Below are 18,780 nucleotides of genomic sequence, written 5' to 3' on the forward strand. Positions count from 1 at the left end.
CCCCCCCCCCAATTAAAAAAATTAAATTTTTACAATAAAGTGGATATATGTCAAATATTAATAACAAAACTTATTCTATCCTGAATACTCTAGGACGATTAGTAGAAATAACCGTAAACGGCTTACACATACGTGTAAGCAAATTTTCTAGCCTCCCCTAAGCTTCAGGAAAATATCATGGCGGCGCTCTTGTGTCCGTCCGATGTTTAGCTCAGAAATTAATATTATTATTGTGGCTCTATGGCCCTCTGTTGGACTTTAGCCAATTTTTTAGTTTCTTAATCCTACACACAACCGGTGGGACTCCTTGCACAGGGGATCAGCCCGTCGCAAGGTTGCTACCTACACAGAATACATTCACACATACATCCATGCTTCGAGTGGGATTCGAACCCACGATCCCCGTGTTCGAGCGAGCGAAGATGGTTCATGCCTTATACAGCGCGGCCACTGTGATCGGCAGTTCAGGAATTACGTATCATATCTCAAATGAAAGAGCCTCAGCTGGACGCCAGCGCACCTTTCGGTGGTCTGCTGATAATGTGAAACTTGCCGACAGCTCAGATAACCTGTTACCTTTATTTCTTGCCTTTCCGCTCCCTCCTCCTATAATAGTACCTTAAAGTAGGCCACGACCCCTCCCCTCCCTATATGTCGATCCTAATCACCATATCTCACATGATATTACAAAACCTTAGAAGCTGATAACGTGTCTTAAAAAAAAAGGAAAAGTTCCTATGTCATGAAGACGTATGGGATGTGGATGTATAGATCCACATATTCTTGACATCAGCAGTAGTTGATGAGCGATCAGCTTCAGCCTCGCCGGTTTTACCTCCGAGGCAAGAGCTCCTGGTACTTATTGGATAGGAGGCTGGATGGGCCCAAAACCGGTCTGGACGACGTGAAGAGGAGAAAAGCCTTGTCCCTACCAGGATTGGAACTTCGAACCCTATTCCGTCCAGTCCGTAGCCTATCGCTATACCGACTGAGCCATCCAGGCTCCTAAGAATAACCGAACAATGAACACAACGTAAACAGAGCAAAACTTCTGAATTATAAGCCTATACAGTGCCTGTGCTTAGCCTACATACTGCTTGGCTCAGTGGTCCTCCTCTTTCAGCTCTCGTAAATCATTCTCTGCATATTCCAGCCATCCCTGGTTTACTTTAAAAAGTTATACTGAATAGCACAGTGTTTCTCCACCGCCGGGCCCGGTTTATAGTAAAAACAAATTTTCGAGCCGCGGTCTAACAAAGGTTGTGAACCACTAGCACAGACTGAAACATGAGCTCGAATTTGTGTTCATGGGTGTACGTTAATGCGGCGACGGGTAACAGGAGCAGTTAACCGTGCAACTGTCAACAGACCACTAAAACGTGGGCTAGTTGTTCTGTATTTTGGTCTCCAATTCAGTTTAATAAACAGACTAACGCTTGTCTGTAAACCGCGACTGTCGACGAACTCCAGGACAGAGAGCTTCATGCGTTGCTTGCGTCATGCGGTACGTGACCTTTGACCTATCCTCAATTTCAATTTAAAAACGAAAACAACATAATAGCTTTTTATTACCTCAATATTTTAACCCCCCCCCTTTCCAGATAACCTCACAGCTGAGCGCAAAACAGATCAGTACACACATCCTTGTTTGGTTGGCTGATTACTATAAAATCCTTCGAAGATCTTTAAAACAGTCTTTCACGAATCAAGATTATTACCGACTGGGACGTGGCACCGTGCAGTCTGTTAAAAATCTTCCACGGTGCAAGAGTCTCATCTTAGACTGCAGTATCTTCACAACGGCAGCCATGAGAGCCTCAATGTGTCACATTTCAGGTGTGCCCCAGAGCCAGTCAGGACAGTATGGAGAATACAGAAGCTTCATTATGTTGCTGGGAATCGAACCCCTGCCGTCTAGCATGTCGCCATACCGACTTGTGTTAGTTATGTGGTTCCTGAAATGTGACACCTTGAGGCGCTCATGGCGGCCGTTGTGAAGATACTGCAGTCTAACATGAGCCTCTTGCACTGCGGAAGATTTTTAACAGACTGCACGGTGTCACGTCCCAGTCGTTAATAATCTTGATTCGTGAAAGCCTGTTTTAAAGATCTTCGAAGGATTTTATAGTAATTACTTCATCATTCAAGTTCCTCGCCTTTTGTGGAACGTGAGTGTTATATGGCGGTTTATCGATTTTGAAAATGTATTTGCTATAAGAGTTTGTTCTTCACAATCGGAATTGCTAGGGTTCCCCAGTGGCCTCTAGGCCTGATTTGTCATTTAAACTCTCGACAGCCTGTCCGTCAAAGCGACTGTGATTTGTACCTCACGTTCGTCAGTGGCGCTATCCATAAGTTACCATAAACATTCAAAATGGCAAGAAAAGAATGCCCAATCATATTCCTCCTCGACGTACGAATATGTATACCATGTCTTTTAAATGTCCGTTGCATGAATTCATCTCTGCAGCGGGCAACTCAATATAGCATTTAAAATTTGTTCTGAGAACATGTGGGAGTAAGAATTGTTTTGCTATGACTTCCGATGAGATAAAACTGTGAACATCCCTCGCAGAGAGGAAGCTGGAAATGATAAGGAATGCGCCACCCCTACTAGATGCATCATGCATTCATGTCTCTTCGAACCCGTCATTATAGCGCCGAGAATGGGTGGGACTTCCACCTCTGTTGGGAAAACTACAATTGGACGTAAAGCTTGTCTGCCGCACACAGCTCAGTCAGCACACGGACTGGGCTGAGTTCGAAAACAGAGGAAGCGGGGGTTGAATTCTCGGCAGAGGCAAGAGACCTTTCTCTTCCCCACAGCGTTTTAGATTCAATACTGCAGCATGTAGACCCGCTGCTAGATAATGACTCTTTAAACAACGCCCGCTGCTAGACAACAGATTCCTAAATGAACAGCAACAAGAGAATGGTGTTTTCAATGCGGTCCGTGTTGGGATGTTATAACCAGGACAATTAGTGAGAGTTAGTACAGTGCAGGAACGTCAAGAGTTGGTTGGTGTAAGTTAGTGAGATAGCCAGAGAACTGCAGTTCAGTCCTCCAGAACGAAAAATCGAACCAGTGATTCCAGATTACGAAGCAAGTGAAGTAACCACTCGAACACAAAATTACTGTAAGGATGCGATGAAAGGGGGAAAGAAAAACTGAAGTACATATAGCTCAGTCAGTATAGTGACTAGGTCCTTGTATGTACAACAGAGGTTACATTCCCGAAAGGGGTACGACAAAACGACCGGGGCGTGAAGCTCACCTTGTGGCGAAATTAAGAATGAGTGGAAACTGTACCTCCGTTCTCCCATACATCTTTCAGGCGTAGTACTTAATTAAGCTGGGTACGCGGTAGCGTAGTTGGTTGAGGCACTATGCTACAAGTCAGAAGGTCGCGGGTTGGAATCCCGAGGAAGTCGCTGCATTTTTCAATTGACTTAATCCTTCCAGCCGCACTATGACCCTGAGGTCGATTCATCCTCTAACAGAAATGAATACCAGGAATCTTCCTGTGGGTAAAGGGCGACCGCCGCGTAAGGCTGACAACCTCACCGCCATCTGTGAGCCGACTGTCTAGAAAACGTGGGAGCCTCCACTGCCTATTACAGGGATAAGATTCTACTATGCTTAATTAAGCACATAGACAATTTGAGTTCTGCTTTTTTTTACATTTTCTAGCAATTTTACACAATACATTTTATCGCATAACATTTACATGTCAGTTCATAATGAGTTAATTCAGTTATCACTACTATGCACGCATATAGCGGCGGGCGCGGAGTAAGAGGAAGTTCTTGCATATGCATGCGCTATGGTGGGAGAAGTTTAGTTCCTTCAACTCTGGCCTATACGCCCACGCGCCCTTCCGGGAATATATTACGCAAGGCAAAAACATTGTTCAAGTGTCCTAATATGGAGAATTACGACATATATCCTGATGCAAGTAAAAAGCAATGTCTAACATGTGCTGCTGTCTCAAAATAAACAAAACATGTTTCTTTTCTGACATGAAAGAACTGTGAAACATACTGAGAGTAAAATGGCTGCCACAGAGAGATTAAAAAAAACTTGCCTGTACCAAAGTACACACTGCACGTCTTCGACGTGTTTATACGGCCCACACGCATAAATCTAGGCTTCCGTATGCATTACCATATTCCTAAAACGCAACATAGAAAATACCAACTTCAATTGGTGTATTCCTTCTTTTTCTTTCTTTCTTTCTTTCTTTCTCTCTTCATACCTTATTCTCTAAACCATTTTATATTTTCTCCTTATTTTTCTTTCTCTTCTTTCTTTTGTTCTCACGTTCTCTCTTTAATTATACTGTAACGCATATGACAAGTGCTAAGCAACGGTTCGGTAAGAACCGCCCGAAAGCTCGCTAAAACGCGTTCTAATGGCAAAGAAGATCCAACAAATATTTCCGTGGATACGAGGAATAAAAAATCTGGGTTTCGACGGGAACAGATTCTTGGGATCACCATGCGTTTCCGCTGCAACGAAGACACTCGTAGTCCAGCAAGGAATGGAGCAAATCTTAGACAGTCATTGACTGCGAGCTGTTGTAATTGGTTGTAGTTGTAATCGAAGTGCCAATAAATCCAACAGTATAATCCAGAACCCATCATTATTAGTCACGTGACAATATCCTTCTTTCTCTCTACATCCTTTCTCCCTTTCTTTTAATCTTTTTTTAACGCAATAACCATCGACACGAACTGTTAGGGATTTGGAGGAGCCCCCTGAACCCCTGAAGGGGTAGCTAGTCTCGCCTTCCGGGGTTCGAGGTCTCTTAGCTCCAACCCTTCGTACTCCAAGGGCCTGTTTTGGCATTCTGCCTTTATCCTGTGTAGGTATGTAGCCATGGCCTAGTTTAATAAATCACTGGAGGTCAGCTCTTCCCAACTGAACCAACTGAGTAGGTGCCTTTCATCTCTCACCTGAGGACAGAAACACAGCCGGTTTCCGAAACGTTTTCTTTTGTGTTTTTTAGAATACACGACGATGGACAAAGTCCTAAACGCCAGTAATTCTGAAAATTTTGTTTTTCAAATTTAAACATTTAGCTCCCTACGTAGTAACCTGATTTGAAGAAGGCATATTAACATTATCTAACTTGGGGGCACATCACCTCCCCCTCCCGCAGAAAGTCGAAAATTTAGTGTGGTAATGGTAAGGCTGCGTACTGACCGAACGACCTACGGACAATAGCCCAAAAGAAGATTCGGGAAACGCTGTCGGAAAATTACTTGTAGCCTAGAGGAATGGGAACATATGAAGTTGTAATTCAGGTACTATTCATTCAAATGCGACTCTGCAGCGAGGCACCTCTGCCTCTTCGTAAGCCTGTTACAGCATGAAGAGTTGACTGACCGGTCCTACGGGTTGCGAAGGCAACCCAGCCAGACTTGCTTGTAGCAGAATCACAACAGCCCTGAACATTTCTCCATCTCATGCAAGTTTCGGTTTAATACAAACATTAATTAAAACTCTACAGAGCTGAGCCCTTCTTGAGAAGCCGCCAGTCGCTCAGTCGCTCAGTCACTCAAGAATTTACCAACATTTTAAGAACGCGAACGTTCATTACCGTGTTCACCAGAGCCCTCCACTGGTCCCTATCCTGAGCCACATCGTTATCCTCTCACCTAAGGCTTTTCCTAGTGGTCTGTTCCATTCTGGCTTTCTTACTGCATTCCACTTCGCCCAATGCGTGCTACATGCCCTCTCCCTCTCATTCTTCTTGATTTCATCATTCTAATTATACTCGGAGAAGAGTAAAGGTTATGATGTTCCTCATTACGCTGTTTTCTCCAGCCTCCTGTCATTCATCCCCATTCGGTCTAAATATTCTCCTCAGCACACTTTTTCAAACACTCTCAGTCTATGTCCCTCCCTTAATGGCAGAGACCAAGTTTCACGCCCATACGAAGCCACGGGCAAATTAATTCAAACATTTCTGGACTTAGCAGAGAAATATAGGCCGTGTCATAGCTCAAGCGGTTAGTCGCTGGCTTCCCACAGCGGCGGCCCTGGTTCGATCCCGGGTCTGGTCAAGTGAGATTTGTGGTGGACAAAGTGGCACTGGTACAGGTTTTCTCCGAGTACTTCGTTTTCCCCTGCCAATCTTCATTCCACCAACTGCTCCACAATCACCCTCACCTATCATCTGGGGCTGGTACAATAGGCCAGAAGTGGCCGCAGTACAAGGGATTTAGTCCCACCCCACTAGCATTAAAAAAAAAGTTTAGTACCACCGTATAATGACAACAGATGATTATATCTCAGTGAGAGGCCATATCCTGAACCAGTTCAATCCATTCCACATCCTCACACGATTTTCTTAAGATTTTAAATGTTATTCTCCTTCTACGACTAGATCTCTCAAGTCTCCTGTTTCTTTCAGGTTTTATACCTAACATTTTGTATGCATTTTACATCTCTCCCATACGTGCTACATGCTCATTCCATTAAGTAATTTTCTCCAGCTTCATTTTACTGCCTCCCTCTTGAAATGTTGTCCCTGCAGTTAATGCAGCACAACGCCATGAAGACATACAGCGGGGTTGACGTACACACAATTTGACGCACTGAGCTTAAAGCAACGACCGCTTTAATTGTGCGCAAGCCCCCCTATAAATTGGACACGAGGCTGGATAGACCCTAGAGTCAATTTGGGCACTGTGGGGGAAAAGATCTGGTTCCTGCCTGGAATCGAACCCCGATTCCTCTGTCCTCCAGCCTGCAGCCTTGACACTATACCGACTGAGCTGCCTCGGCTTAAACCCCACTACTCTCCTCATTATCCTATTGTCAAATGCCCCCAATCCATATTCTTCTTGACAGTGAGACCAAGTCTCACATCCGCAAAGTTCAGACACGTAATATGATGGTTTTATATTGTATATTTTATAACAATGTTCTTTCTGTCATAAATTCTGAAGCAAAATACGGCCAAAATTGTATAAAAAGACAATAAACATCAAGCAGATCACTGTCGGCTAAATTCTTAAAATTCGAATTTACATTTTCGCGAAAAGCAAATATCCGTCAATGACAGTTTTGCATAGGGTTTCGCTCCAAGCTGTGGTGCAAACCTCGTTCCGGTTTACTTAGATTTTAGAGTACAAGCTAGCAGGTTTGCTGGTCATTTGGGAAAACCTGGGCCACAAGCGTTGTCAAAAAGGTCAAGAGTAGTGGAGCTATATCTCAACTCCCCAATACGTCTTCACGACGTGATGCTTAATGAATTAAGCACTTGAAAAACTTCAACCGACTTTTACCGTTTTATATTATCTTATACAATACAGCACCACTGGAGTGATCTGGCTCAGGACTGGGGCTCTTGTGAACACGGTAATGAACGTTCGAGTTCCATAAAATGCTGGGAAATTCTTGAGTAGCTGCAGAATTGGCGGCTCCTCAAGAAGAGCTCAGCTCCATCAGTAAGTACAATACAGCACTAATCGAGCAATGACAAAGACATGGATTGTCTGTCTCAATTTTATATAACAAGATTGCTGATGGAGCAGCAAGCCTATGAGAAGCAAATTCTGAAGAAGATTAAGTAAAAACGCACAGGAAAGAGATGCGCCACATATAATTTGTAACCTCGGCACTATAATGCAAACTAGCCCCGAGGCCCAAATTATTTCTTGAAAGTTGATGGTAGCTGGTAATGGAATCCTCTGCCTTACGAACATCAAAACTCAGCCAACTAAAACCAGTCTACCCCCTACTTCCTTAACATCCTTTTTAATATTGCCTTGTCCCAGGTCTCAAAAGTAGTTTCTTCCTTTGAGGTTTGCGACCAAAATTTTATATGCACTTTCATGGGAGCCAATCAAATTGAAACTGGCGAGACATGATACATCAATGGAAAGAACACGGAAAAACGTACACTGGAAAATTTGCGGGGGGTGTGGGGGCAGCACAATACAAAGATTTTATATAAGATGGCGTTATAAAGATCCTTATGGCTCAGTTTGGGTGACACTGCCAAAACTGAGCTGTTAGGTTAGGCTCCATCAGTTCTAGGGCCAGTTCAATTATACATAAAGAAATTACGTTTTATTCAGTACATCTATATATTTAAATCTCTATATAGACTACTGACATAAATGTAAGTACTGGCTGGTCTTATGTATCGCTACGTCTTGCAAATAAAAGGAAACATTTCTTTAGAGAAGGACCGGTTTGAACTGATAAGCCACTATCTAAATAAGACACGAAGAGTATACATCGTAAAAACCCCTCGTTCCTCAATTACTACGAACAAAATGAGGGTGCCAATCTTAACTACGGTTAATAAATAAACATTAAACAACAACTACAAATCTTAAAGCCTCCCAGCTACTGCGAACAGAATGAGGACACGGCTTACATACATAACCTGACCATCTGGCACTTGTCTAGAACACAAAACAACTTCAGAGGGGAACTGAAGGTGTATTTCTGCTGGATTTGGTTGGACTCACCCCCAAGTAACGCTGAAACCCACAGTCAGCTGGTGTAGCACCTCCAGACTACAGCAGTATCCGCTGACACGATTCTCTGCTATTTCTTCCTCAGCAGCCACTCCCGAAATCTCACAACAGGCCAGCAAGCTGTAACTGCTGCTTGGTCTCCCACCCTCCCTTCCACTCTCTTCGCGCTGTTCAGCTGCCTCCAAGACCCCGTTCACAGCAGTAACATCTTGCCTGGGCCATCAAATCTTCAGTTCACCAGCTGTCGTCGTAACAAACTACTGAACAAAACTGTCCTACTTCTTGAGCAGGGAGCCGGGGTAGTGTAGTCGGTATAGCGACTAGCTATGGGCTGGACTACCGAGGGGTCGGAGTTCGCGTCCCGGTAGGGTCAAGAATTTTCTCTTCTCCAAATCGTCCGGACCGGCTCTGGGGTCCACCCAACCTCAAATCCAATGAGTACCAGGTGCTCTTTCCCTGGCGGTAAAGCTGCAGGGACGTGAAGCCAACCACTCGCCTCCAGCTAGTGCCGTGGTCAAGAAAATGTGGATCTATACACCCACTCCACCATACGCCTTCATGGCATAGTGCTTAAATAGTTAAACACAGGGAGAACTTTACCTTACCTTACCTTTATATAACCAACTGGTATCCTGCTCTCAGAATCAAACGTACACAGTTTTTATACCGCGCCGACTCGCATAACAGGAATCAAGACATTTCCTTTGCCCAAGACTGGCTCCATGCATCCGTGAAATGGAGCTGGGTAGTGGCATTTACTTCACTCCGCTCCAGATGAACTGCTCGAACAGCCATTATTCACTCAAAAATTAATTAAATAGTGTAGTTTCCTTGGAATCAGATTGAAAGATGGTTCGGTTAACAGTATGGGCACAAGTAGGGAGGAAGGCAAAAATCTGTCCCCCACCCCACCCCTGTAGTCTTAGAAAGAATCGAACTTGAAGAAAAGGAGGAAGTATGTCAAATATTAATAAAAATTTAGAGTATTTCAAAAAAATATCTTTCCATCCCGAATACTCTGGGACATTAGTAAAATTGTCTTACATTCCTGACATATATGTTTGTAAGGGAGTTTTCCGGATGACAGTCCTTGGAGAACTGCCCTGCGAAAAATTCCGGCATCACTCACTGTGAACTGAGTTTGAATACCTTAACACTAGCAGGATATGACGATCCCTCAATCAGCGTTCAGCGCCGTCCGTCTCGAAACAGTATTGTCCGACAGTCATGTATTTGCCAGCCTCGTTGCTAGTTGTGTTTTATTTGCGAGTTCTATTTTGTTTGAATGTTCTTGGCTGTATTCTTATTCATTATCTTGTGACGCTCGTATCGCCGTTGGATTTGACAACAGCGCTACATTCCTCTGTCCCAGCTGCAGTTTCCTACATCTCACACAAGCGGAGTCGGGGATCAACAAATCTCGGTTAGACTCTACATAAGGACAGCCGGTGTCCTAGCTCAGGCGGTCAGTCGTCGGCTTTCTACTGCGAAGGCCCAGGTTCGATACCAGGTCAGCTTATGTTGGGATTTGTGGTGGACGAAGTGGCAGTGGAGTAGGCTTTTTTTTCGATGTTCCTTTGGGTCCCTTGGCAATTCGCACCGTCTTCGTCATATTTGTCTATCATTCGGGGCTTATAAAATACAGGCCGGCGTACCAAGTTGACACAGTCTTACCCCATCCCACAAGCAAAGACCAATGGCTGAATAACATAGATAACATTTTCCTTCACACTAGGTCTGCGGGGTGCAGGTGGTAATACCCACATGAAATCAACAGACAGCACAATCAAAGCGCAGTGTATCAGTTTTACTGAACTTTCGTCAACCTCATGCTTCAATTTTGCAACACGTTTCGGTCCTCAATAGATCTTCTTCAGGTTTATTTACGGAGATTAAAAGGAAATTTACATAAGTTTTGTACGGATTGAATGCAAGTGAACACTATTAAAATATGGCAATGCTCGAGCCATATTAGAAGAACTGCCAATCACCATGCGACTAAACTAACAAGAATTAGCGCTGTATTCCCTTTAAATCAGTCTTAACTTCAGCGTTATTTGCGCCAACAATCGACGCATTTCCAGTGTGAATACGGCCCGTCATGAGCATAGTCAAAGAGAACGCCGGAAAGCGAAGGCGGACCGGACGATGAAGAAAGCTAGGGCAGGCTAGCAGAGATGCTTATTCAGTGTGGGAAGAGGGGCGAGGTTAAGTAGCATTGCAGTAAACACATGTTCAAAGCAACTTCGAATGCTTGGATTATTCATTCTGGTTTCGTAGTATTCTGGAATATCAGCAGCCCAAAGAAACTTAAACGGGCGATGGCAGTTTATTGAGTTTAAACGATTTAAAGACACTGTTTCAACTACAGAGGTTATACACCGTCAATTGAGATGGGAATATGTTTATGAATAACCAGAAATAGTTAAGATGCCGCCAGATTGTATATCACTCAGATTCTGCGGACGTGAATATATTAAGATGGAGGATGAATGGACGTAGCGGTTATGAACGGTATTCAAGGCGCTATTTAAACAAAATCTGTGCTTTTATTCTGGCACTACGTGACGATACGCAGTACCGGCAACTCTCTAACAAATTACAACTCCGATATTAATAATTAATTAAACTTATTTTATGAAAGCGATCACATATCGACTCAATGGCATAACATTCATACTGAATTTCGTGAAAAATGAGCAGCTGGTTCAAAAGCAGAAAGGGTGACGTGCGCGAGTTGCGGTTATCTTTTTCCTCACCAAATCGTACTGAAACCAGACAAAACTTACAACACGAAACATGTCCAACCAATAAGTATTATATCAACTTGTACTCAAAGCAGATTAATTATTACCAACATAAGAAAAATTAAAAATGAACAGTGTAACCTTTATATGTAATAATACAAATGCCGTCGTGAATGCAACAATTTATTTGGTTGTAGTTCTTTATCTTTTCTTCCTGTACGCTACAGGTTTCGGCGGTAACTGACCTGATGATGGCCAGTTACGGCCGAAACATGTAGTGCAGAGGAAGAAAAGACAAAAGATCTACAACCAAATAAATTGTTGCATTCACGACGGCATTTGTATTATTGTAGAAGTGTATAGTGCAACAGGATGCTTAAATATAATATAGTGCAACTTTTCATTAATCTTTTCATAACAAATTCCGAATATCCTGAATCAGCATTCCTATTTCTGTAAACGTGTTCGCCGTTATTCTCACGCTCCGGTTTAGCCTCACGGTCGAAACACGTACTGCACTAGCGCGATGTTTTAAGAGTTTGGCGGCGTGAGCATCTGCAGATAAAAGCACTATGGCGAATCAAATTCCAACCCCTGATACATTCATTTTCATCCCATTCCTTCCATTGTTCCACGCTCTTCATGCTATTTTGATGTTTGAATTCAAAGAACATTCGTTGGGGGGGTGGGGATTTTTTTTTTTTCGAAATTAAGTCGAGACTATCGGCCAAATTTTCGAAAAATAACATAGGCATTCCCGGAGGTGCCTTCCAGGTGGTCCAGACCTGCTCTGGGGCCCACCCAGCATCCCTTCCAATGGGTACCGGGTGCTCTTTCCCTGGGGGGAAAGCAGCTGCGGCGTGAAGCTGACCACTCAACTCCAACTAGTGCCTAGGCCAAGAAAACGTGGATCTATACAGACACTCTCCCATACACCTTCATGGTATACTTTACCTTTTACACGGAAGGGCTTGTATGAAATATATGGCAGCGGAATATCTGAGAAAGCTATCCAGTGCTGAATGCTGACTCAGTATCCTGCTGAATGAGCTGATGATCGTGTGTGTACTTTGGCACCCATATCATGCTGCGAGAAATTAACATAACACGAGGATGGAAGCTTATGTGTCTCAACATCAGCGATTTTAGACGAAATAATATTCTTTCTTCTACAGTTTTGATGGAATGTACTGTCAACCATTGTTCTAGGGAAACATGTAATTTAAATTCAGGCACATTCGCATCTAACGAAAAGATACACGAAAGCCAGCGATCATTCGGGCCGAAGCACAGCATGGCGCATCCTCAGCCTGCAGCCGGAGATGGCTTTCATATATGGAGTGTCTGCGAAATACTAGCAGTCGCAGGCAGCCAACAACGGGTGCTGCTCTACACCGTTAACTTTGCGGGGCAAACACTTCTTTTTCTCTCTCCCCTCGCTCCCACTTTGAAGCACAGGGCTGATTTATCACTTTCATGATAATTTTGCAGAAGTTGGAATTCGAACGAACGATCCCGGCTTCCCTGCGAGCGAAGAAAGTAAATGCCTTAGACCACTCGGCTACCGTGACCGGCAAACACCTTATCCTAAAGAAAATAACTGGCACATTACGAAACTGGGCTGGTTCGTCTGGCCAGGACACGTTCTTATAAATACGGTAGTGAACGTTTGGGTTCTAGAATGGCGGAGAATTTAACTGACTGATTGTTAGCTTCTCAAATACTCTATTCCATGGATTTATTTGTTAGGTTACAGCACGTGGCCGCGCCATAGCTCAAGCAGTTAGTAGCTGGATTCCCACCGTGGCGGCCTGGGTTAGATCCCAGGTCTGGTCAAGTGGGATTTGTGGTGGATAAAGTGGCGCTGGGGCAGGGTTTCTCCGAGTACTTCGGTTTCCCCTGCCAATCTTCATTCCATCAATTGCTCCACAATCACCCTCACCTACCATCTTGGGCTGGTACAATAGGCCAGAAGTGGCCGCAAGTACAAGGAACTTAGTCCCACCCCACTAGCAATAAAAAAAATACTACCTGATATCATCTCTGCAGTAAGGATGCATGCCATATTCCAGGAAAATTGGATGCTCTGACCAGATACATACCATTAGTTCAAGTACTCTCTTTGGCAGGTTTATAGGCCGACAGGGTAACAGGCTGGAGGTCATGAAAAATAATTCACAGATCCTTGACATTCTGCGACATACAAAACACAAACGGCTGAAAGCCAGAATATTGCAATATTGTGATCAGTAAAGTTGCTCAATGCAAGTCATATTTCTGACTGCTCATGAAATGGGGAGGCCAGGAAGAAAGAGTCCAGGCACATTTAGACAACTTCACATACGTACAGTGTGAAAGGATAAATATGTTTGAAATTCCACAAGAATAACACAACATCAAATTGTACATACTGTAATAAAACTATGCAATGAATGCCTGAACGTTTGCAGATGTTTACGGGAATTTTTAAAAGCAGTTACTTTCTGTGTAAATGTGTTTTACATGTGCTAAACTTCACTGGGGAGGGAGGAACAACAATTATACATGCAATGTGTATTAGTAGCACAAGGAAAATAATTTATGCAATGAAGTAGATATCGGTAAAATGAGGAACATAAGACAATGAGCAATTGAAACTGCATTAATCTAATACTATTACAATTAAATTAAGCACAAGACAGAAATGCCATGCTCTATCGGAAACAAAAAGTTCATACAAAATAATGGCTGCAGATCCCTATGAAAATAATCCATTTGTAAGGCTGTATGTAGATGACTCTAATATGTGGATTTCAGCAAACATATCTATTATTTTAGGCTGTGTCCACTGGCCTGAGTTCTCTTTGAACACATTTTGAAACTCAGTTTGTACCAACTTGTGTGATGGAACAAAGGATCCTACTCAGGTGTCTTATGATGGTCCATATTCAGAGTTCCTCTCCATATCAGGTCATGTCTTCCATCCACAATTGAGAACATTCCATGTTGTGGTTATTAGGAGATTTTTTTTATTGCTAGTAGGGTGGGACTAAGTCCCTTGTAAAGCGGCCTCCATAGTCTAGAGGTAACGTTTCCACCTCATGACTCGTAGTACGTGGGTTCAAATACCCAGCGGAGGTCATCGAATTTTTAAGGGTGGAAAAATTCAGGGAACAAGTCCTTCGGGAGGGACTTTAAGCTGTGGGTCCCGTGTCGTAGCTTTACGGAACGTAAAAGAACCTCATATCTCCAAAGGTCACTGAGCCAAATTAACGGATGTTTCCCACCCAACAGCAGTCTCTTAATACCTCTGGTAGATGGGGGAAGCATTATAGATACCTCTCAGCTAGTAGAGCTGGTCTCGCTGGCTGGGCGGGACTGATGGTAAGCACCAGTACCAGTAGGATATAGAGACTGGTAGAAATCATAGAGGGAAGCACAATGGACCAATACAGGTCTCAGTGAATGGGGAAACCCACCCTCTCCAATAACTAACTAAGTCCCTTGTACTGCGGCCACTTCTGGCCTATTGTACCAGCCCCAGATGATAGGTGAGGGTGATTGTGGAGCAACTGGTGAAAAGAAGATTGGCAGGGGAGACCGAAGTACTTGGAGAAAACCTGCCCCAGCGCCACTTTGTCCACCACAAAACCCACTTGACCAGACCCGGGATTGAACCCGGGCCGCAACGGTGGGAATCCAGCGACTAACCGCTTGAGCTATGGCACGGTCTATTAGATACAATTAAGATTCTATGTTCTCTCCTTACCTGCAAACTTAACAGCCATGCACAGTTGCTCTAAATGATATTACACACGATCATCTGGCAAATCACTTTCTAAAATAGCATCAAATAATAGTGAGAAGAAACTTTCAGGCACTGGAAGTACCAAATTACAATCAATCATACACACTGATAGTGACTACCCAACTTGGTATTTCAACAGTTTGGTTTTATGAGTATGAATATTAATTCATGAATCAGCCCTCATTCTCAGCAACTACTTGCGGAAAATAGGTCTGTGACAAGTTGTCTACTGAACTTCTATGGATGGCTACACACAGCTGTACTCAATAACTTCTCCTAATTATACCTGTCTGTCCTTAGCAAACAATAAACATAAGAAAGCAGCAATACTAACACTTAAGTAAAATTTTCCCTTCCTTTTTTTTTATTTTTTGTTTTTATTGCTAGTGGGGTGGAGTTAAGTCCCTTGTACTGCGGCCACTTCTGCCCTATTGTACCAGCCCCAGATGATAGTTGAGGGTGATTGTGGAGCAGTTGGTGGAATGAAGATTGGCAGGGGAAACCAAAGTACTCGGAGAAACTCTGTCCCAGTGCCACTTTGTCCACCACAAATCCCAGACCAGACCTGGGCCGCCGCGATGAGAAGCTAGCAACTAACTGCTTGAGTTATGGCGTGGCCTTTTTTCACTATTACAGCAGCACTGATTTCTACTACCATTTATTCCAACTGTACTATATTTCAGCTTAATTATGGGTCAAATATGCTACTGTGCACTGGGATGCAAAAATAACCAACATGTGACTACAGAAAATTTAGTTCCCATAAAATAATACTTCTGGCATTTGAGCCTGTTTATTTATGGCTTATTTTTAGACTGTCAGTAGCTCACGACAGTATGGCTTCAAATGACAGGATAATTAATTATGTGGAAATGGTCATGCCCAAATTTGGGGTGCTATTCCATTGTTACCAAAGTTGGGGTAGCTGGACCCAGGACCTCATAAATGGGGAAATGACCACGCTGCTTGGCGTGATTTGCTCATAACTGAACACTGCCTGTAGACTGTTATGCCAGTGAAGAATTATGTATATCACAATCCCAGATCAAAACTTCATGAATATTACGTTGCTGAACCAACTTAATGGGGGTGAAATCCAGGAATCTACATGTTTAATGTGAGCTGCTGATTGGCATGTTCAGTCTGTGTTGCTGCAATGAACCCTCTATGGAGTAGGCATGAAACAATACTTACTACCATTACAAAATCAAACTGCATTTCTGTAAACCTGGTGCCCTGTACTGTCTTAATTTTAATGAATTCATTAAGAATTACGCAGTGAAGACGTATGGAGAGTTGCATATTTTATGGATTTTGTGATGACACATAACTCTGACATAACAGAGACAAATTAAGTTGTTATGTCTGTGCAGTTACTACAAATCATTATATCTGATGCACTATAAATTTCTTTGGTATCTTTTATTATCAACACTGAGAGTATTTCAACCTTTTATGTTACTGTTAGACAGTTAATATGGTGTCTGAAAGAAAACTGGATCTATATGAAATGATTCTTAGCAGTTGAATCATCAAAAGGAAAGATATAATGAACTGAATATGAACTTTGACTGTACGAGAAGCATGGCATAATAATTATCCTTGAATAATTTTAGCTGGGTCTGGGAAACAGTAGAAGGAATGCTGTGGAACACTGGCAAGGTTTCAGGATTCACAAAATATAAAAACCATCTCAAGCCTTGTTTGTTATGCAACCACTTTCTTTCCCAATAGAACGTTTGATTGAATATCCCTTGCAATGAAACAATATTTCTTAATACTGTAAGAATGTGAAGTTATTTTCATGTATTGACTAGCGGAAAATTGTACAACAGTTCTTTTTGTTACCTTCATCGCTTTTAAAGGAATGATGATCTGGCACTTAGATTCAAGAAAAAAATGGATACATACTCAAATAGATACATTCAACTTCTATAAAAAAGGGGGGTGAACATACATGAAGTTAACTTAAAATGAAGCATTTTATTATTATTATAATAATTATTTTAAATTATCACAGGGAATACTAATGATTGCGTGATGGCCAGAGGGAGATGTTATGTAGATGATTTAAAAGAATAACACACAAAAACAACCAATTCTCTGAGGAAAACAACAGTAACAAAAATGTACACCACAAGACTCACAAAGGTTAACATCTGTAGCACTGAACAGGTTTTGGTTTTCAAGAACGAATAAAAAAACTACTCCGACTTACTTATACCAGTCAAATACTCCTTGCATAAAACAAATACATTTTAATTTCTTTTATCTTTATAAAGTCTTTCAGTTCCAGCTTCACACGAATTCTTGTCCACAAAACATGACACATCACTTCCAAAAAAAAAACAAAATCTCTCATCAACTCCCCCAACAAACAAAAAACAAAGCCACCTAAAACCTTGCAGATAAAGTAATAATAAGTTAAAGACATCTGAACATCAAGCAATGCTATTTTTAAAGGTTTGGTTAGGTGCTGAGAGAGACTTCTATTACCCCTGTCACATGTAAATGTTCACTGCTGAGAATCCAGTTTGAGAAGTCAATCATTAGACATGGGAAATAAACTAAACACCTTCTTCTCCCCCACTTCCTGTTCTTTCCATGCCATCATAATAATAATAAAGAAAAAAAGAAAAAAAAAAAAAATATTAACAGCACCAGCATTCAAATATTCTCATGCAATATGTGACTTGAAATCTGCAGTCCAGCTACCACTCTAGCACTACTGCCCCTCCACTTCCACCATACTTCAACCATCTGCTAAAATCATACCAAGGCTTCCTTCCCAGTTTGCGGCGTCTTCGTTCCCCTTTAAATTTAAGGTTAATTCCACATCTCTCATCACTCAAATACACATAATGGCTGAACAGGGATTCAATATTCAAGCAACAGAAACCTGCTCAAAACTGATAACATCAAAGAAACTCCGAAGAGATCTGTGAGAATTCCAGGCTTAATTTCAAAAGGGAAAAGATCATGGCTGTATAAAGGAATCCCATTTCTCTTCAGTCAAAGTCTTGTGTTGCAGTATACTGGATTATGTAGATTGTAACAAATGGCAACTGTGCGCAATTCCATTTTTAAACATTTTTTTTACTTACAAATAATCACTGTTCAACGAATGAATGATTTAAATCAGAATGTTTATAAGACAACTCCCTGCACTGGTAATATTTAACTTGGACTCATTCCTTCTGTTTAAGCTGGGGAATTGCGCGCTTTATTTTTGTAAACACACATTTCTCGGTAGGGACTAATGTTATCGAAATAATGCGTGATTTGGGGTTTGTTAACGTCCATAGACAGGCCGGTTCATTCCTCCTCCACGACCCTCTCGGGAAAAACCGCGGCCACCCCCACGGTGAGGGCCCATACCTGGCCCTCCCCTCATTATTCCTCCAGTTCCTCCCCGAGAGCCACCCAGCCCACTGGAAGGACGCCTGAACATGGTGTCACCTCCGGAAGCCATGCGGCCATCCATTGACTGTCGGCCACGTGGTTTCTTTTCCTCCACATTCAGCTTTTGTCCACCTTCAGGTGGAAAGTAGAATGGCTGAAACATAACAAAACATTTTTAACCATCATTTACTAATACCAAATTAGAACTCTAGCATAAAATATGCATGTTGCATCACACACAGAAAACACTTCTTGTGATTTACTTCCAGAAGAGTAAAATTGTTTCAGCAAAGCTGCTGCTCCCTCTTGTCATCAGTGATAAACATTAACTGGGATCACATACAC

General features: G+C 42.5%; 2 protein-coding genes across 4 annotated transcripts in view; both read right to left on the reverse strand.

Annotated features, from left to right (window-relative positions):
- LOC111869323 (SPARC) overlaps positions 1-8,617 on the reverse strand; it is a 30,266-nt gene extending 21,649 nt beyond the window's left edge. The window contains exon 1 of the mRNA XM_023860769.1: positions 8,491-8,617. The gene's annotated coding sequence lies outside the window, so the exon portion shown is untranslated. The remainder of the gene's footprint in view (positions 1-8,490) is intronic.
- An 8,116-nt stretch (positions 8,618-16,733) lies between these two features.
- Positions 16,734-18,780, reverse strand: part of LOC111869330 (ras GTPase-activating protein-binding protein 2) — a 38,235-nt gene continuing 36,188 nt past the window's right edge. For all 3 annotated transcript variants that reach the window (XM_023860784.2, XM_023860782.2, XM_023860783.2), the window contains exon 11: positions 16,734-18,589. In XM_023860784.2, the coding sequence (XP_023716552.1) occupies positions 18,326-18,589 (264 nt within the window). In that variant the 3' untranslated portion in view covers positions 16,734-18,325. The remainder of the gene's footprint in view (positions 18,590-18,780) is intronic.

The sequence above is a fragment of the Cryptotermes secundus genome, unplaced genomic scaffold (genome assembly GCF_002891405.2).
Source record: "Cryptotermes secundus unplaced genomic scaffold, Csec_1.0 scaffold325, whole genome shotgun sequence".
Lineage (NCBI taxonomy): Eukaryota > Metazoa > Arthropoda > Insecta > Blattodea > Kalotermitidae > Cryptotermes > Cryptotermes secundus.